The sequence below is a fragment of the Bombus huntii genome, chromosome 9 (assembly GCF_024542735.1).
Source record: "Bombus huntii isolate Logan2020A chromosome 9, iyBomHunt1.1, whole genome shotgun sequence".
In the NCBI taxonomy this organism is placed as follows: domain Eukaryota; kingdom Metazoa; phylum Arthropoda; class Insecta; order Hymenoptera; family Apidae; genus Bombus; species Bombus huntii.
Genome location: NC_066246.1, coordinates 9,284,353 through 9,306,602, shown reverse-complemented (window position 1 = coordinate 9,306,602; position 22,250 = coordinate 9,284,353). Strand labels below are relative to the sequence as shown.

The 22,250-nt window shown below is 29.9% G+C and overlaps 2 protein-coding genes across 8 annotated transcripts in view; both read left to right on the top strand.

The window, feature by feature from the left end:
* Positions 1-20,539, top strand: part of LOC126869477 (segmentation protein cap'n'collar) — a 112,025-nt gene extending 91,486 nt beyond the window's left edge. For all 6 annotated transcript variants that reach the window (XM_050626073.1, XM_050626072.1, XM_050626074.1 and 3 more), the window contains exons 8-13: positions 16,424-16,712; positions 17,081-17,229; positions 17,331-17,507; positions 17,685-17,783; positions 17,992-18,356; positions 18,490-20,539. In XM_050626073.1, the coding sequence (XP_050482030.1) occupies positions 16,424-16,712; positions 17,081-17,229; positions 17,331-17,507; positions 17,685-17,783; positions 17,992-18,356; positions 18,490-18,657 (1,247 nt within the window). In that variant the 3' untranslated portion in view covers positions 18,658-20,539. The remainder of the gene's footprint in view (positions 1-16,423; positions 16,713-17,080; positions 17,230-17,330; positions 17,508-17,684; positions 17,784-17,991; positions 18,357-18,489) is intronic.
* A 133-nt stretch (positions 20,540-20,672) lies between these two features.
* LOC126869480 (protein DPCD) overlaps positions 20,673-22,250 on the top strand; it is a 37,849-nt gene continuing 36,271 nt past the window's right edge. For both annotated transcript variants that reach the window (XM_050626085.1, XM_050626083.1), the window contains exons 1-2: positions 20,673-21,480; positions 21,987-22,189. In XM_050626085.1, the coding sequence (XP_050482042.1) occupies positions 21,402-21,480; positions 21,987-22,189 (282 nt within the window). In that variant the 5' untranslated portion in view covers positions 20,673-21,401. The remainder of the gene's footprint in view (positions 21,481-21,986; positions 22,190-22,250) is intronic.

Genomic DNA, 22,250 nt, shown 5'->3' with positions numbered 1-22,250 from the left:
CACTCAAATTGCAAAATATATCCTTTATATAACATTAACATTGCACACATTCTAGAATAATTTCTACCTTATTTAACAATTTTTATCAACTTGATTACTATGTCTATATTATAATAAAACAAATTATTTAAAACGAAACATACATAAAAATATTACATATACATTAAAAGATAAAGAAAAGCATTTCTAGAAATATCGACATTTATATATATAGTACACTCTCAGTGCCAGTTGATAATATTTTTTTGTCACCTAATAAAACTTTAAATAATAAATAAAGATTGTATATTATCACCAAATAGCTGCTATTTTACTATTTGTTCAAATTTCTATTGATGTTATTTTCGTTATTTTTATGTAGTATCATAAAAATAATTATTTAATGAATGCTACCTTTCTAGTTTGCTGTGATGATTGTGCAAATTTATTGTTAGTTAAATCATTACCATTACATTTTTATTTATACTTAGGAATATAAGTTGAACTTTGATTCTTATATAACACTTTCATGTAACAATGTTACTTCTTAGTGAACATTTGCAGAAATATTGTACTTCAACGTTTACAAATATACAGGCTTAAAGATAATATCACAACATAATAGATAAGATCGCAACACCTTTCTAGTAGAATTTTGCCTTTTTCACATCATTTCAGGGAAGGAATATCTACATACTTGAGAAAGCAAACAAATATATAATGTTTTTTAACATTAATAATGTTATAAATTGATTATCAGAATAAACAAAATAATAAAAAAATAAAATAAAAATAGTTTTTTTAAACGCATTTTAATAATATTAAAATTCACAACTTTTCATGAGCCATTATGAATTATTCGTCTAAAATAATTTTTTACAATTCCATCGATGAAAGAACTCCTTGTTAAACTTTTATTTATGTTTTAGATGGATGTTCTCTTTTCATTTTTAATCACTAACAATATATAACTAACGTATATGCTCTTGTATTCTTATCTTTACTGTAAAGACAGTTAGACTTATGTGCATAAATAAAATAATTAAAGTTGGTAATATATAGTATAATATATTTGGTTCATGCACTACGCTTGTTATATAAGCATTAAATTATGAAAATTCAATTAGAAAGTAAAATAAAAAATTATTTCATTTATTTACTTGTAAAAAAAAAAAATAACGAAATTCATTGATCATTTTAGTATTTTAATATAATATATTAATATTCATTAGATCAATATTGACTATTATTTAAAATTTCATTACACAGCGCGAAACATCAAAAATAGATATCTTATTTTAAACCTCTGAAGGCTGATGTCTAAAGAATAATTTTTCTCTTTTTCAATGCTACAAAATATCTAACGTAAAATATACATTCTATTTTAACTTGTTAAATCCTACATGTATGTTAAATTATCGAATGTTGAACATCTTTTAAATTTTAGTTGCATTACTAAGACGTAATTAAAGAAATACAATTTCAGTGAAAAGTTCTACTTTTTAACTAATATAACGAGTAAATACTTTGGTTTGAACACTTTGAGTATCTTTTGCATATCATATATAGCCTATGCAATTTTACATCTTCGAATCTCTTATAAATGTATAAATATCGGCAGTCTGCTAATTACATTGTAGCAAGATCGAGAGCATCTTGGAAATTGACGTCATTGATACAGCAAAACCGTGATCACATTTCTGTTATGAATCTGCTTGTCTCGGATCATGCAATTCATCATAACGATGCATACACGTTAATCCGTACAGCAAGATAAAAGCGCTAAACGCGGCGCACATGTATCAATGACAATGAATAAGACAAAGGAATGTGTGAAAGAGAAAAAGTATAGCAGATGTACCATAGTAGCAGCTGTAGGGCTAGTTTTCAGTACGTACAATTATGTATCTATTGTGGTTTTCAAACATTCGGTTTATTGAACGAAACATCCAGATACAATGATTCTTATTAAATAATATTTGGATACCACAGTGTTTAAGAGATTATTGTTTTATTTATTTATTTATTTATGTCAGCGTTAGAAGAATCGTTTGTTTTTTAATATATCACAATACTTATTCCAGTTGATAAAAACCTTATTGGTTGGTACCCCTTATTTCTTTAATGCGAACAGTTTTTAGCATAATAAGCGATGAACTGAATACCGGCGAAGCTTAACACAAATTGCAACTTTACTTCTAATGTATTTCGATCAGGATAATTACGCATTTCAGTAAGATTGCGCATTAGAAAAACGTTTGAAGATAAGATTATTAAAAAAGGTATAAATGATTCAAAAAGAAAGTTGAAGCGGATGAAAAAAGAGAAAACACGTTTGTTCTAATAATAGTAATATATATCTATGTACATTGATATAAGAACAAAAGATCTATTAATTCCTATTATATAACCTGTTTTCTATAACTATCTGTTAATCCATTTAAGAATCGAATTCTTGTTTAGCTTTCGAAAGAAATTACTTTTTATCAATTATCTACAATAGAAACGCATTTCTTGGATGATATTTTGAAGGAAACATAAAGCATTAATATTTAAGATCAATTTTTCCGAAAACAAATACATTTATCCTTTAGTTAATTGATGAAATATTAGAGTATAATATTGCCTATGAGTAACTATATAAACTGGATCAAATTTAACTAAGTTAGATTAAATAAAGAAATACTTGTAATCGTAAAAGCTTTGATATTTTTTTGATTATGTATTGCAAACACTGTCTTATGTAAATTAGCCTGCAATTAATTGTTAAAGATGTATGAAATATTATGAAGAAAGAGAAGGGATTAAGGTCCGTAATAATTAGAAATGAAAATTAGAAATAATTATTATAAACGGCAACAAGTACATAAACGATAATAAATACAAAAACTCGTATAGGGTTTTTAATATATGTATTCTTTTCAAATCAATTGTTCTTTGTAACAACGAAGTAACCATCCTTATACCCAAATGGCACACAGTTGACTCACGTGTTCTTTGCGTCCTTGAATAGTAGTAAAATAAACTTCGAAACCATTTGCCTACCTTTTTGAAGTGCGCGAAGAACGTAAATGCAATAGTATTGTAAACCTCCAATTCTTCATCGGACCAGATGTAGAAAAGTGTGTTCAGTGTTGAGATTTGCTGTAAAACATTCTTAGAAAAGTTTACATAAAAGCTAGGAATAGATACCTTATTATAAAAAATATAATAGAGAATTAGTAATTAAAGGAAAAATCAACAAAATTATTAATTTACAAACTTCCCTAAAAATAGTTCATGACAATAAATTACATCACTGAATATTAATTATCTATAATACATATAACGTTTATATCTCTTAAATTCGTATGCTTTTAACGAATTAACGAAATTTATTAAAATGCAATGAAAGCGTAGCAAAGATTTTAAGATAAAAGTAAAGAGACGTTTATCTTTTCTTATTAGTTCCATAAGTAAAATTAGCCTTAATAAGTAAATGTGAAATCGTTTATACATGAATAAGTAAAAGCGTATTAATTGACTTGATTTAGTAACAAAAATAATGATACTGATACGATAATGATAAATATACATATCTTCATGAATCAGCAACCTCTTATATAGTGCCAATATATATACGCTCGACATATTATACAACATTTTTTATAATAATATACATAATATATGGAGGAAAAGTTTCTACATATACATGAGTTGAAATATTTTCGTGAACCACTACACGTGATACGTGATAGTACCATTGAAAAGGATATACGAGACATATGGTCAAGTTTAAAATAAACAAATGATATATCCCGATGAAATCTTTCTGTTTACATATTTCATGACTCTCTGGAATAGGTCTTATCGCTTAAGGTGACTTAATGGTGAGGCCATGAGAATGTATTATGTATGCTGATCGTTCAGTTAGAAGTTAAAGAATCTAAAGATAAAAAGCTTGAGAAGAAATGACACTAGTTCTTCTACGAGGTTCGATGCTTATAGCAATTTTATTCTATTAAATGTAGCTACAATAATCACAAGAAATAAAAATACCGCGATCTCATTTATATCAGTAATTTGTAAATTGTAATACACCTTGTCAAGAATGAGCAGATATTCGGATACATACTGTGCACGTAATACTATATGTAAAGATATTTTTGAACAATATATAGTAAAACGCATTTACTTCGAAGAAAGAAAAATATCGAAACGAGTCAAAATATTCATACTATCGCACACATTCAGCCACCCATTAAGGATAATTATGACGCGCGTTACGTAAGCGTTCGGGCGAAAATGCAAACAGAAACGGTATTGTAGACGTATTAATGCATTGTACGTATACGGTATATGTACGAATGTTTACTCGAAACGTGATTTGCATGATTCGCCAGAACGATGAGTAACGGAAGAAGAAGGGGATAGAGCGATTACTGCCGCGGTAGAGCACGACAATCCTCTTCTGCTATCCATGGCTTAAAGCTAGGACTCGAACGAGTTTCGCGGACACGTACGCCTGGCTATTGCCACATGTGCATACGGGAACGCGGCTGTATTCGCATATGTGTGTCACAAGCCGGCAAGTGACTCATTCCCTTCTTTTGCCATTGCATCTCGTCAGCCGATCGTAATAATAGAACGAAATTGATTCACTCGCCTCACCGGTGATTCGTTTCGTAGCCAGATACTTACCCCGATAGAATAAAGATATCGTTTATCTGCTATTTCTAGTACTTCTTTTATTATAAAACGATATAGGATCGCCTGAGCGAGATACTTTGAGCATGATAGAGAAACAATTGGGGCAGTTTAATAAAATTCAATTTGCTTTGACGCTTGAAGCAATTAGGACGAGTTTCGGTTTATTGGGTTATTGGATTGCTCGAATTGTTTTATTAAATATAGCTTGTTTGGAGCATTTAAACAATGAAGATATGAATATAAATATAAGCAATTGTATTTTCTTAATATAGTAATTATCTAAATGATAAGCGTATCTGATAATACTGCTAAAGCTGGTCTTAGATTTTATTGTTTAGGAATTTCTTTGCAAGCATCGAAAGAAATGTATTTCTATTATTAATAATGAAAAAAATGTTCTTTCAACAGGAATTATGATTTCAAAAAAAGAAAAAAAAATATAGATACGAAAATCAAGCGTAGCAAATTGTAAACATTTTCTTTCTGTATAATAATTTTCTGATTACTCCAGAAACGTCATATTATACATTACATCTATCTTTGAATAATTATCTGATTAAAGTGCTCTAGAATATTAATATCTATAAATGACGCGCACTTATGCAAATGTTAAATTTGTAATCACGCGAATTGAATATCAAATAAAGTCACGGTTCCGTTACATGATTCAGTAAAATTTATTTTTGTCTATAGTAACAACCAGTTGCTCAAGATAGAATAAAATCTCAGTAATGCGCAGCAATTTAACATTATAAATAAATAACTATATAGTATTACGTGCTCATAATTCGCATTCTTTAATTTTCGTGAAACTGTGTTTTTCTACAGCGAAAAGAATTTACCTGCTAATTTAAAATTTGCTCCCATAAATAGTTTTTGTATTTATTGATATAATAAATCTTACAATAGAAGGTCCGTGGTGTGTACAATCTGTTTGTCGTTGTTGCTCTTGCTACAACTTACGGGAGATTACAATTCAGGAGAATTGTTCAGTTTCATAGTCGCATTAGTACAATATTGGTCTTATGAACGTATATCGATCGATTTGTAACATCGAAATAGCTTCTAATTTGTGCTTAAATATACCACACATTAACAATTGTAGATGTTAATAGTAGCTATTAATATTGTAGATATTAATAGTAGATATTAATAATAATAATATTAATAGTAACTTAATTATAATTATAGTTGAAATAATCATCTCTCGATCTCAATAGAACATTAATTTTTTGGAATTATTTTCTTTTTTGGAACTTCTACGTGGATACATATTTCGAGTAATTATAAGAAAAGAAGATTGAAACTCGGTAAAATAATATAGCATATATGGAATTTGACCAAAAGTGTGTCAAGAACTGTTAAAAAATATTTGAGACGTCAAGATCTTTGTTGAAAGACGTTTGTCATGAATTGGTAAAGAAGATCTTAATTGTAGAATATGAAACTATAATGTCTCGCGTGACATCATTCCAGTCCCAATTCTCAGAGATCTTTGTTTACTCAGAACAACTCATTTATGCAGCGGTTGTCGAATTTATGCTAAGTTAGAAATTATATGTATCAAGAAGTATATATCAAGTACTACAAATGTAAAATTAACTTGTTTGTAATAATTCACCTCAGTCTGCAACAGATATATAGTTAAATATTCTTCTACTAAATTTATTATTGCATTTAATAGAAACGACGTAGAGATATTTTTATATACTCAGTCAATATGAATGAATGATAAAAATTAGTATGTTTATGCGTTAGTGATCCTTTGCAAAGTAGAATTATACTTTAGCATAATTTTTTTCGGGAAATTTATAGGTCATTTATAAATAACGAAAAGAATTATTTTGAATGGAATTATAAACATTATTTAATCACGAAGAAGAAACCTAATTTTTCCAATCACTTAATAGAGAATAAATTCTTCGTTAACATTTTTTAATACTACTACGCTTGACTATGTTTGACAATTTCAACTAACTATAATGCAAATGGCTTTTATATAACAGATAACTGACTTCAAAGCAAATGAATTTTATATAAAAATTGAACGTTGTTAATTTTTTTATTATCTTCATCGTGAATTTCAATAAATAGGGAAAAATCCTTAAAAATCATGTGGCGAAAATAATTTTATACTTTGTGCTTGCAAGACAATCAGAAACCATATTTTTCTTGAACGCTTTAATCTTGCTCTCATTAGGAATATCTTGATTTTGTCTTATTTTATCGTTAATTTCATGAATAAGATATCGCACAAAGGTAATGAAATTTAATGTTTATAATCTACATTAGATAACATATGTGGACTAGACAATTGTGAACAAAAGCAAACATGATTCTAATCATGGATTTACATCACGAGAACTTGAATAGCATAAATACGTATATATATATATATATATATATATATATATATATATACGCATGTATTCTTATATTGCAAAGTTAAGTATTGCCTAGTTAATGATCCAGTATTAAGATAGATATTAATGAAAAATACAATTGTTAAAAATACCGGATGTTCGATTTTAATGTTCATTTAATACTATAAGCTAGAAAAATTTGCCGAATGTCCAGCTGGACAAATTGTAAAGTATAAATTTAAAAAAAAATTTAATACTATATTGAATTCATTTGCACAATTATTGTAGTTCCACGAAATTTAATTTTCTCATTAGTTAACTTCATCAAAAGAACAAAGTACTCTACTTGCTATGTAGATATCTCACGTCTTACTTACATGATCTCTTTTTATGTTTCAATAAAAAATTGCACTGTAGTTAGGTTATTCTATTATATAATATAATAACGTTCGAGATACTAACATTTACTTTGCAAATTTCCTTTTCTTCTCCCTTTCGTTTTTTCCTTATCCCTCTTTTATTAGTTTGCTATGGTACGTACTGGTATGGTATTCATTTACGACTACAAAGAATCCTCGTACCAATTATATATATATATATATATATTAATAGAGTATTTGAATCATAGTTGTTTGAATAATTTATTTAGAATCACTAATACAATTTTAGAATGGAAATACGATTAAGAGTTTTATGACGATACTGACAGTATTAATTGGTATTTACTGTATCATCGCTGACTAAAATCTTATCTTTAATCATGATTTTACGCGTTCCAGTTGATAACCAAACTGCAACTTCATACATATCGTTTATTCAATCTGCAATTGGATCGACGACACATGGACAGAGGAACACATTTCTAGTAATTATATCGTATTACTGATATTACAAGTGTTTTTAAACATTGAGTTAAACGTCTTTAAATTCTATCAAGAAAAAATTACTATAAAATCGTCTACGTGCAAAACATTTTTTCGCAATCAAAAATATGTACGTTTTTACACTACGATTTCTGTTATATGTTTAGAAAGCTTAATATCTTTGTCTCTTTTCTTAGAAGTGTTCCTTTCGTTATAAATATTCATTATTATATGAAATCTTTGTATTTTGTATTTCGCAAATTTGAACGCTTAATATACCCATAAAAGTTCGTTTCAGTATGTATTTCGCGGGATATTTTGAAATTTCATTAGCGTCGCAATGAAATGCCAGGTATCGTGTTTATATCGGTGAAGTTTGAAAAACAAAATTAGAAAGTGTACATGGAAATTAGAAGATAGTTATTGCAAACATATTTCACAGGAGCCATCAAAGTATTTGATCAATAAGTTATCCATTTTACATTAATAAGCTTCCTTGTATTTAGTGAAAACACCTTTTCCACTAATTACAATCGTTGCAAAAATACCATTGTATACTTTATGAAAGAGTCGTTTTTATTCAAAGTACAATATCATATAAAGTACAAATAACACAGCTCTTAATCGTCTTGCATTAAACGCACTAATTTTGTAGTGAAATTATGTAGTATTTTGTTTTATTAAAACCAACTCTATTTTGTTTTATTAAAACTAACTTCTAATTTCCGCCTTAGATCAACCTTACCAACATAAGTGTAATAGCCATGTGTTATTGCAGCATTAATAATGTTTCAAAAAGTTTTTTTTCATGTAATATGGCCATACAAATTTTTCTGCGATAACGCATTCATCAAATACTTTCATGATTCATCATACGTGCTTGTTAAAAAATCATTTATTATTTGAAATAATCGTAATTACTATAAAATTAATAACTCCCGCGTAATGAACAATTTCAGTGATTCTTAACGAGAAGATACAGCTTGATTTAAATGATCCTTCGAGAGTGTATCTGTTCATGCTACATCGTACGATTTATTGTGCAGTTATATGTGATAACGTTCTGGTCATTTCTTCAAGCCTCTCTCTCTCTCTCTCTCTCTCTCTCTCTCTCTCTCTCTTCCTGCTTTTTATTTTAAATTACAAATATCGTCGTCAATGGTAGGTCGTCGATTCGACATTATTATGTTGATATCGCGAATGGTTATCGGCTGGAGGACAAACCGCTATAAAACGTTGTGAAGCGCTGTCGTTCTAATTTCGTAATATTGTTTTCTTTACACATTCCACATGACATACTCGGCTAACTAGCATACGGCTATTGAATTTAGCTCGATATTTACGATAACAAGCGTTGGCTATTTGCTTTTCGAGCTTGTCACGTGTCACGTGTATTACACAGGTGTGTCGTCTTTTTCTTCTCTGTCTTACAGTCATGCTTCTATTTGCACGCATAAATTTGCGCTTGTATCGTGATTAATTAACACTTGAACGCCGATGAAGTGTTTTGCAACTTTTGCCAAACGTGCGCCGTTCCCTCTCCGTACATTAAACTATCGTTTCAAATTATTTTCCATTCAGTCATCGCGCGTACTCATCGTCTTCTGTGTACCCGTATTTCATGCGTTTATCTTCAAAAAAAACGTATCGCCTACGGATTGAAATATCGATAATTGTAACGAAATCTCAGGAAAACCGTGCAATAAGTTTCGTTTGACGTAAACATAGCATTAAAAACAAAAACATTGTAGCGTCACCCAAAATCAAGTCGGAAACTACCGCTATTAATAGTTACGTGCGCGACCGCATGTGCTTTATTATCACTTGGCGAGGTTTGCGAACAGATATCGCATCCATATTTGAGATGCTTAGTCACGCGACCTCGGTTATTCGAAAGGCTTCTCCTCTATTTAGTTCGCTACAGATGAATTTTGAGAGTACAGGTCTGTGCAAAGTGCATCTCGTAACAGCGAAAGAAGAATGTTTCTCGTAGGTAATGAACTTTCTTAAAAAACGATTTCTGAACGATTCCCCTGAAACGTTATCGTTCGTACGATAAGATACTTGATATCTTGATAGACTATTTAGATATTAAGGGGAATGCACACAGACACACATATATATATATTTACTTGAAAAAAAATTGTCGTGTCATGCCTGGAGCCTGGCAACGTAAATTATTACGAGCGCTCTTTATTATTATATTATTCCGTTATAAAAATATTTTGCAGCCTTACTTCATGAGACAGCAATTTGGTGATCGTCATTTATCCTTGACAATTTTAAGATGACGCAGATGGCTACGAATGAATGTTACAGCAGTTAGATGTAAACGATAAAACGTAAAATTGTCGCATGTGCTGTTTTAATGTCGTATAGTTGGGCTGTAGGAAGCGTAAATGTGTCCCGTTTTAATTAGATTCGACGAGCCTATTCTTTCTTTCCAGCATAATAACACCTGGCATAAAAAAAGAACGCTTTCTGTGTTTTTAACGTCCGTGTAAAACAGCAGGATATGCAAAACAAAAGGGATAATTACGTACACGCGGCAGATAAGTTTGCAAAACTACACCCACGAACAGCGGTGAAAGTACGAATGACTGTCGGCTGCATACTTATGTAGTTACGTTTCCTTACACTGTTATATCGCGTGATTACGATAGACGAACATTTGCACTATATGTGGGCAAGACGCACGTTAATTGCGCTGATTGATGATCATTTCCATGGAATTGCGGAAAATTTTATTGTAATAAATCGTATAAATCGATGGTGTCACATTAAATGTTAAATACAAATTCTTTCTCTAAATTTGTTTAATTTTGTTACTGACGTCGTTGGATTCTAATGTCGCAAATAGCTCAATTTGCTGTTTAATATATAAAATAAATATTAATTGAAATGAATTACATAAGTAAGATCGTCCCAAATTAAAAGTTTTATTCAAGTTCTTTCTTTGTTAATGTTATTACTGGTGTTACTTACTAACACGTTTCTTCTTTCTTCAATTTTCAATTTTAATATGCAAATCGCTATACTCGGAATACAATTCGTTCCGTTTATTTATCAAAATTAATGAGTAACTGTATGTCGTAAAATCGCGCCATTATATAGATACTGGAATTGCATTTGCGCGTACGTCAATTAAGCAGCAATATTTACTGCAACTTCAATTTTTCGCGTTTCTTTTATGTTGCTGTTAATATCTCGAAGACGTTATCAGTAATACTATGTTTTCTCGTGCTCATTTAATTATGACGAGAGAAGTGAAAGAATGTGATTTTTACGAATAAAAAGAAACGTGACTTTTAGTCTGGAAAATTTTATATCGTATAAGAAGATACAACCGCTTTCAAGACAGCCTATTATGTCATTGATAAAATTAGAAGTAACGTAGTAACATGAAAAGTCGATACGTATGATAAACAACTTTTTTATTTCTTCTAATTGTGTTCATCGTTCTACTGAAATTAGCGTTTTGTTAAATTTCATAACATATAGGACGCATCATAAATTTTCATCTTAAAACGTTGTTATTTATTTATCAGCTTTGATTGCACTCGAGATTATATCCTACAGCAACATATCGTATGATATTCCCAATCAATTTCTGTCTTTCTCGGTTACTTGTTATCTCACTTCGTATAGTAAAAATACAACGTTAATATCAATAAAAACTTGATTTATCAATTAAATTTGTATGCCATACCTAGAAACGATTCCATTCGTTTTATTCGACAGAGCGTGGCACGTAACGTATCACAAGGAAGTTTCCCACTTTTTTAGAATACAAGGGTTTATCAGAAAGGACTCTAAAGTCCAATCATAGCGAAGCGGTATAAACGATAAAATATGTTTGCGACCGCGCTAAAATGAACTTGTTTTTAGCAAGGTCAGTTCTCTACTATTTCCTTGATAGCAATGGAACACGAAAAAGAGAAAAATGAGATATTTGTAATTAAATTGTTCTTTCACAGACTCTTGATACTATGCTACTGATACGCACGAAAGGAATTGTAACTGTTTCTCCTTACAAATATATCTTGCCATGTATGATATAAATATATTATATAGATACGTGTGTTATACGGAACATTTTGAAATTTTATCAGTACTGAATGAAACTCGACTATCATAGTAGTCGTATTGGTAAAATTTGAAACAAATCTGAAAATATACACAAAAGCTACAGTATAGTTAGCGAAAGTATATGTTTCACAGAGACGAGCAAAGTATCTAAACAGTCAAATTATTTATTATATTAATAAGCTTCGATGGTCTCAGCAAGACCATTTTTATCGCTTGTTATTATATAGTTAAGATTGTTGTTCGTATCGTATAGTAATTTTTTACTTACAGTAAATGTCTTGTAACATCCGTATACATTTTCAGACCGGTTCCTTAAACCGATATAATCCTGACAGTACCAGTGAAACTTCAAAATGTTTCATATATTATAATAAACACATAAAAAGTTTCTAAGGTAAATAACAAAATACTTCGGTGATAGTAACGTGAAAATGTAGTAAAACTATCGCTTTGTTTCTATGATAAGTAAATAGATTACAATAGTGTTATATACATGACAATTGCTATCGTTCCTTGACATAGTATTTTTAAAACGTGTAGCTAGATGACTTAATAGATTAACATGAAATACGCTAAGTTACTGATCGATGAACGAATTGTCCAAGGGTACGCAAAGTTGACTATATGACGAATCGGTGGACACGCGACGTAGCCGTACGACGTCGCTCCCACCGTCGTCGGTGTCCGTCCAATGCCGAAGTGAAAAGTGACGCTAGTCACCAGCCTCTTGAAGCGAGTGGTGACGCCCCGCGCCGGGTCAGCCTCTCGGCTACGCGCCACCAACTAAAATACTGTAGTTATGTTTACGCTGCGTTCGCGATCGAATGCCTATCTAACATATCTCGTGATGTCGCGGTAATCGTACGAGTCTAGACGGGCATAATGTGTTCTCCGAGGAGAAATCATTGGCCATGATAGATTCCCGTCTGTGTGCATCTCATTAACGATGAACTATGATTCCGTGAATCTATAATAAAGTTTTTTTTAATGACTCGTATCAAATTTTGCATAATCATGCGGTTGTGTGACAGTTTCTGATTCATTAAGTGTTCACTTTTATTTTAATTCATTAAAATGTGTCGATATAGTGAACAATATCGAATTCGATATTGTTGAACGACAGAAGTGATTATCGATTGAAACATAGTGAATCGTATCGACGAACAAACGGATTCTTAATCGCAAGAATCTAAACTTGAGTTGATAACTGTATCTTTGTCCTTAGCACCGAGCCATTGTTGAATTGCGTGTAAAGAAAGGGGGACACAGTGTAGATATATTTGTGTTTATCTCGGCGCGATTAATATGCACCAGCAGGAGGTAGATTCAATATGCCGCGGAAGATTGTTGTGAAAGAGAGAAAGGAACATCTGGTAAAGTAAAGGTGCTAAAGAGCTGGTTACTACGAGAAAACACATTTACGCCGGCGACGTTCTCGAACATGTACTCCTACACGTATTGTACCGTTTACTGTACCTTGAAAATTCTCGAGATATAGTACCGGTTTATACGTAGATACGTCTAAAGCGAAACGACCGATCAATCGAAGAGAAGAATATATAGTGAGGATATTCTGCTGATGTTAAAGCGTATCGATCGAAAACATTGATTTTTGGATTAAGCTCTTCTAGAGCTTAAATGGCGACTATGGGAGTTATCGTATATATACCACGTAGGTAATTTTTTCCCGAGAATGAGTAATATTTAAATGTATGCATTTGACGTCGACTCATGCTCGACTTATCGGTGATCGGCAAAATAATATCGTATTTTCATATTTCACGCGCTAGGGTCTTACTTCGTTGTAGACCCTGTCTCGTTAAAGTTGAACTATGCAAATTGCTATTGTTTACATTTTTGGCGTCCCGATTATAGTATGTTTATTCAAGCCGATTTACGATGGAAAATGTAAGAAGTTATAAATAATGTTCGAGACTGCTTGATTTTGTCGTAAGAAGGAAGAGAGAAACGTAATATGCGCGAGCTTTGGAATTCGTATATATAGTTAGGTATATACATAGTTCACAATGTGCAGAGTATATCACGTGTTTGATATGCCATCGACCTACATGTACTCTGGATTAACTCTGTGACCAGCATTGAATCTATTGAACTCAAATAGCGTTCGACTTAAGCACTTAAGCGATACTTAAAGACTGAAATTACGTGCTTCTTGAATAAGAATGATGTTATATCATGATACGTTTCTCATTTATAGGTTCCATTGAAAAGTGAATTCGTTAGTCTGATAGCTTATCGCTGAGATCGAAAGTGCTGAGTCACAACAATTTAACGATTTACTCTGTGCATTCTTACTATATTTTTTCTTCTTGCACCTCATATTTTTTCATGCTTACATCGCTATATATAACGGATAGTCTGTTATTGAATATACTTCAGCGCATTAAATGAAAAATGATAAATAACAAAATTCGAATGAGTATAACAAACCTAGTCTGAACCATTAAGTCATACTACATATATGTGTCGTTGCATGTATGTTAATAGTGCTCGCTTAATACAGCACATATTTAATGGATATTTTTAGACAGACTTAATAACTTTTAAATATAATTTAATTGTTGTGCTCAAAGTTATCCGTTTACTGAAAATGCTTTATTTGAAATTTAATTAAATGCGTTTTATAAAATCGCTTTAATTGAAAGCATTAATTCTCTTTTTTGTGCTAAAGTTTCAAATGCAATGTACGTATATAGCACGTATAGTAGTTAAATATATAATAATATATAATATAATTATATAAATAAAATATATAATAATAATATATATATATAGATATTATGCAGCTAACATACAACTAATCGAATGTTAAATCGCACAGACATTTCACCTATTCGTTGGTAATGTGAAACCATTATTATCCCTCGCAGTATAATTTACATATTTCTTCTTGAGGCAAACAAACTTACTTGAGAAACTTGCATCAATAAGGACAATGTATTGAAAAAATCAACAGTTTAAAAATATATCATAGCTCTTATCTGAGATACGTATATAGTCGTTAGTATAGTGAGGAGTAAAAAAAAAATAAATGGTAATAAAGCATTGTATTTCTTTTCGCAAAATTAGTTGATAAGAACGAATGAAACTTGATCTTAGTCACGTACGATTCTGTTGCAGCTGAATGTGCTGAATGTTTCTAAGAAACGCGGTATCACTGTACCAGCGCATCTTAATCTCTTTGAATGCAACGTTCCTGAGTTAATTTCTTGTCATATATCCGGCATGGATTCTACAGCCGATATTGACTTCTTTTTTAAATTTTTATCTTTTTCGCAATATGTTATTCTCCGATAAACTTGTCAGGTTGTGTTTATTTTGTATATCTATATACGTATGTATATTTGATAAAATTTACTAGTTATCTTATGTTTAAATTATTGATTCATACATATATCTGGTATTGGTAATATCCTTTATTCGTTCAATAAATATGTAGAATATGTTTCGATAAGTTCATTCTAAATTAAACTAGGGTAAGTAGAGTCGATAACACGTGAAATAAACATATTCTTATACATATTTCTTTCATTTATCGTATAATTCTTTTACGATTTCTTGATTTTATCTTAAAGATATAGCGCATATTAATAGGCATGGTTGATCAAGAAGTAATCCACGCGACCAATAGACCTTGAGCTTGAGCCTTCCTCTTCTTACGGCATGTGTATTTTCACACTGTTCGTTAAATGAAATATATACATGCACTGTTTGTCAAGTAATTATTTAATAAAATCATGCGAATATTTCTTATTACACACGACTGATTCACTTGCACCATAACTTGACAACTTTAGTAAAAATAAATATTATTTCTACAAAAATAATTACACACAATGAGTAACTTATAAAAATGTACTATTACAAATTTAATACTCTATCATTTCATGTATTTTAATAGTGCTCGCTTAATACAATACATATTTCAGTGGATATTTTAAGACAGAATTAATAATTCTTAAATATAATTTAATTGTTGTGGATGACGCTTAAAATTATCCGTTTACTGAAAATGTCGTAATATAAAACCGCTTTAATTAAAAGAATTAACTCTTTTATTTGTGCTAAAATTTCGAATGCAATGTACGTATATAGTACACTTTTTCACAATTATTGACGTATCTATAGACTTCATTGCTAAGCAAAATTGTAAGTCAAGTAAATAAGGAAATGCAACATCATTTCATAAAATCGCCTTTTCGTATTATCATATACATATATCATTTCACAAAGTAGTCTTTATTTTCATATTTGTCCGTATTTATATTTTTGCCTTAATTCTCTCTCTCTCTCTTTGGTTCTACAAAAAATCCTTTATTAGATAAATTTAATTATAGTTATGTGATTTATATTATAACTTAAATTACATTAATATAATATATAATGATAACATATTATTATTAAAATAAAATGTTACAGGCATGTATACCATGCGCATGCTAGATAATGGTAACAACAACGCTTCTGGTCCAACGGGAGCAGCAGCCTTGTCAGGAGTTCAGACAGCTGGTGGTACAACCTCTTCGGCAACAGGAGTTACGACACTTCCGGGTGTAACAGACGAAAGGATGGATGCATCCAGTGATAGTGCTGTCAGCAGCATGGGCAGCGAACGTGTACCATCCCTTTCGGATGGCGAGTGGATGGAAACTGGATCTAATTCTAGCCATACACAAGCTGATTCTCATTATACTATGGATTATGCTAGGTGATTAAATTATATTGAAATAATGAAACAATTTCAATAGAATGTTATTTACCAATCGGACAAATTGATAAGTAATTCCTATATTTTGTATTGCAATCTCGCTTCCTGTTCGAATTAACGTTATCACTGAAATTTTTATTAAATGCTCTTACATAATAAAACCAAGATGGTAATGAAACAAATAATGTTTTGCAATATAATTTTACAAATTACGATAATTAATAATTAGTCATGTAAGATACGACTGTCGCAAGTTACAGTTTTTCTAAGACTATATAATTTTGTCGATAAATGAAAGTAAATGACGTAAATTCTAAATCATAATATTAATAATGTTTATGTAATTATATTAGTCATTTTGTTATTAGCAAATACCGCATGTCATACGACTGCAGCTATTCCGTTTCTGGAAGGAATGCTGGTTCTCCAAGATGTCAAACGGAGCGTACAATGCCTCCAGTTGCTCAAAAAAAACATCAGATGTTTGCAAAACGATACTTCCAGGAACAAGGAACTGGTTAGTTTATATATATATATATATATAAACAATCGATACAATGTGGCATCGTATGTAATTAAGATTTAATGGATTTTACATCTATTTTTCATACATGGCAGGTTCGCCTCTCGGAGCTACAGCACATCCTACCACTCCAATGAAATATGAATATGAATCGCACACAGTCGGTGCTGGGGCACCAGGAAATGCCTATTCTGGCCCGATCGAGGGTGCAGCCGGGCCTCAACCTGAAATAAAATATAGTTGTAGTGTAGATTTCAGTCGTCATCAATCAGGTAAAACTGACCTCTTAGCTTCTAAATATTTATATCAAACAGATATTTCTTAGCTTTACCTTACAGAACTCTAAGACGATAAAATATTTTAAATAAAATGTATTATGTATTATTTAAGTAAGCGAGATGTGTCAGGTATTAAGCATAATAATACTTGCTTCTTTTTTATATCATCAGGACGTTCAGCTATAGAACACGTTCATCATAATCACACGTACCATTTACCTGCAGAAAGTTCCGGATCTCTTCAACGTCCAGTTTCTCGTGACAAAAAAGGTGAACTGTATAGATCAAACTGGCAACATGATTGTTGCATACTTTAATAATATTATAATGTAATAATACTATATTATTAACTTCAATAATTAAAAAATATTATTAAAAATATTAATAATATTAATAACATTATAATATACTTTAATAATATGTAATATTTATAATTCAATAGTATTACATTTGTAATCTTCGTTAATGTCTTTTTTAGTACGTAAAAGTGATAGCGAGGAACACCTAACTAGAGATGAGAAAAGAGCAAGGGCGTTGAATGTCCCTATTCCGGTGAATGATATTATTAATCTACCAATGGACGAATTTAACGAACGTCTTAGTAAATATGATCTCAGCGAAGCACAATTGTCTTTGATACGTGACATTAGAAGACGGGGCAAGAACAAAGTTGCCGCCCAAAACTGTCGCAAGCGTAAGCTAGATCAAATCATTAGTCTTGCTGACGAAGTAAAGGAGATGAGAGACCGCAAGATGAGGCTTATTCGTGAACGAGAATTCATGCTTATTGAAAGACAACGTGTAAAAGACAAATTTAGTCAACTTTACCGTCATGTATTTCAAGTTAGTATATTCTATTAGTTATTTATTTTGCAAATAAATTGGAAATTCGGCTTGTAAATAATATAAGTTAATAATTGGATGTAATATTATTCGTATATTAAAATTAAAAACAACTTTACCACTTAATTTACAGTCCTTGCGCGACCCTGATGGCAATCAATATCATCCTTACGAATACAGTCTTCAACAGTCTGCCGATGGAAATGTGTTGTTAGTGCCAAGGAACCAGACAAATCCTCACCATCCACGTCCTACAACAATGGAACCAAAAACAAAACCTGATCCTGAACATAAGGAATGAAATTATCAAGAAATCACGTTTTAAAACGTTTGGAAAGAGAAACTCTATTTTCTTCATATACCGGCTGCACTTTTGCAAAACGAACGTAAAGGCGGTGCTGAGATAAAAATTACTTACAATTTTAAATACCACAATGACGAGTTTGCGTAGAAAGCTTATTGCTTAATACTGATATATTTCACACATGTTCAAATAAATGAAAAAATTTTTCAAAAGTTTTGCAGAAACTCACATTGAGTCTCACATTTCTTTACAACTGAAGAATAATCATCAAACGTAAGAAATGTCGATTGTACATATAGTTATATAGCATAAATAAACCAATAAACAATATAAATAGAAAAAAAGTAGACAACATTTATAAAAGTCTGCGTTATATTTCTTAATGTAAAATTTTTATTTATTATTTTAAACAACTATATCATTATGAGTTGATTTACAGTCACGAGCTCATTTAAAAAAAAAAGAATCATATTATAAAATTTTTTAAGTGTCACTTTTTTTCTATTCAAATTCAAGGGAACAGTATAATAATAATCCAATTAAAATAATTTTCTTACAATTCTCTTTTGTTATTTTTATAACACAAGTGTGTTTTAATCCTAAATGCATGTATATGTACATGTATGTTTTTTACGCACCGTGGGTATATTACATATACATATAGTGAGTATATTACATATACTTACATTTTTATGAAGAGGATTTAACGCGTTTCGATGCAGTTGTTTCAGTTATGAATATATATACATATGATATATATTTGATATATAACTGACGTAGGTGTTAACTATCTACGATCACATCGAAATATGATTATTCAACATAATTCGTGTCTATTAAATTAAATCACTTTCAAAATTATATAAACTTGCCAAACTTCATAAATATTTCCATATTTTGGTAGGAATAAAAAAGGAAGTTACATTGAGTTTGTTATACATAACTCAATGGGGAAGAGATAAAATATATCTGCACAAATATGCAATGCTAGGGAAATAAACATTTGTTGGACAACATATTTGTAATTTGCAATGATAAAAAACAGGAATGCAAAATTAAACTTGCATTTATTAAATTGGAAATTAAATGGAAGGAACGATTTAAATAATAAACAATGTGTGTTAAAGCATCGAATAATATATATTGTTCTATGAACTGTTTAGTGTTCTGTACAGTAAACTGCTCCAAAAATGTTAAATTTCAGTCCGTTCAAATGAAATATTAACGATAAATTGTAATATAAAGTGGGGAGATATCTAGTAATTAATGTGACTATGTGGATACTTTTAACGCAACGTATTGTACTGCTACAATATTAATAATAGTATTGTTTGAAACATGAATGAAAACATAACAAATACACATATTTTTATAAAGTAAGGGACGAATAAAGTTTAGGTATTTCACATTTGTCTTTGTATATATATATTAATATAGTTAGAATAATTTTCTATAAATATTATACATATATAAATATCGAACATATGTATTTATGTATATACATGTATATGTATAAATACATATATGCAGAGTAATAATTGAGATATATGTTATAAGATTAAAAACGAAAAAGAACTACTGTTTACGCCGACAATTTATAATAGTCATGTCTTTATTAACATTTACATACACAATTGTATTTATATTATTGGGTGTAGGCTGCCTTTACGTACTGTATTTAGCGAGTGGAGATCACGTTGTTAAGAATTGCTGCAAAAAGAATAATTTACAATTACTCTGTTCGTGAATTGTACAAACGAACTAGATTTATACACCTCAATTCCATCTGATCACATTGTCATTTTAAGATCTCCTATGTCATTAAATTTCTATATTGTATAAATAAAGCTGAATAAACCTTTGGGGAAATTACTGTATACATTTTAATATAATATGTGCATGATACTTGTCCATCTTCATGCTATTTATGAAAAATTAAGAATTTAAAAATAAAAATGAAACTGTGAAAGCTGTTACCCATGTAATTATAATGCTGATAAACAAAAATAATTTTTATAATAAAAATATTACATAATATATTTCTATTGCAAAAGTAACATAGATTTTTTAATATGAACAAAAGTTGAAATTTTAAATGAAGTTACAGTGTTATAGACCAAAAATATTCAGGATAGTCTGATATATCATTTTGCAAAACCTAATTTTGCCTAATACTATTTTATTTCTTTGGCTCTTTGCAATATATTTCTCTATGAATAAGAATAAATAAGCTCTGCAATATATTTGCAAAAAATTATAATATTTATTGTTTATATATATTACATGTGATGCTAGAAAGCATACTAGAATAGTCATATAATACGTAAGTAAAAGAATAATTTTCATAGTATATAACAAGAAAGTTAAACATCATATAAAAATTATAGTGTATAATTTATTGTAAATGTATTGTGAAGAATATATTCCCTGAATAAGCGATGAATATAAATACTTCTCCCCTCAAGGTTCCAAGGACTTTTACTAATTATAAGTCAAGTAAAATGTATGTACCTATATATTCCCTTTTGTAAACAGCTGTAAATAATTAATATGGCTAATGAGAAATATTAACAATTTATTTTATATATTATGATATTTACATTATTTATATATTTAAACATATTTCTTTCTAATCAAATCGTTTAATGATTTTTTAAGTGTAGTATTTTGAATATTAGTAAAGTATCAATAGCTATCGTGATATGAAATATATGTAATTGCAGAGAGTTGCTAGGAGACTGATGAAGTATTTACCAATGGCGCCTGAGGAGTGGTTGAGACTTATTCAAAATGCTACGAAAACTGCAATTATCCAAGATGGTAAGATAATTTAAAAATATACTAATGTCATATTCTTAAAGCTTTCGTTATGTATTGAACTTTTTTGTGTAAGAATTATTCAAAGATTGCTTAAATGTAAAGATTTTTAAATGTACAGTTTTAACCTTCAAAATGTTTAATCAATAAATACTGTCAGTTGAAATTTTGTATTATACGTTTGTTATTGACAATGTCATGGATTAATCTCAAACGTTTCTCTGTAATTGAATTATGTATTATATGTAAAATCTGTTATATATTATATGTAAAATTCATTTACATGTAATGTAAAATATAAATGTGCTTTACAAAATTACAGATATGAATGTGCCTAGTATATGATTTTATTGGCATTTTTATTTCTTTTGTCAGCTATTTAAATGTTATTTTAACATATGTTGTCAGATGTAATTTGATGTATATAATTACATATGGTTACATAAAGCAATGTTACATCTTCTTAAAGTTATATCAAATGTAATGTTTTTACATACTTTTATATATAGGAAAAAGAAAAGTCCATTTTTTAATGGAAGATGGTAGGGAAATGGTAGAAGAATACCACTTAGAAACAAATGTTTTAGTACGGAGAGCATGGAGAGAGAAAGGTAAACTTGGACAAGATATAGGTTGGAAAGTAGAAATTGGAGACCCTGAACCTAGACAAAATAATATTGAAGCATATGGGATTCAGGAAAGTTCAAGTGCTGTATGTAAAGTATATTTTGCACAGTATAAGATTATATCATGTATCTAATACATGATAACCT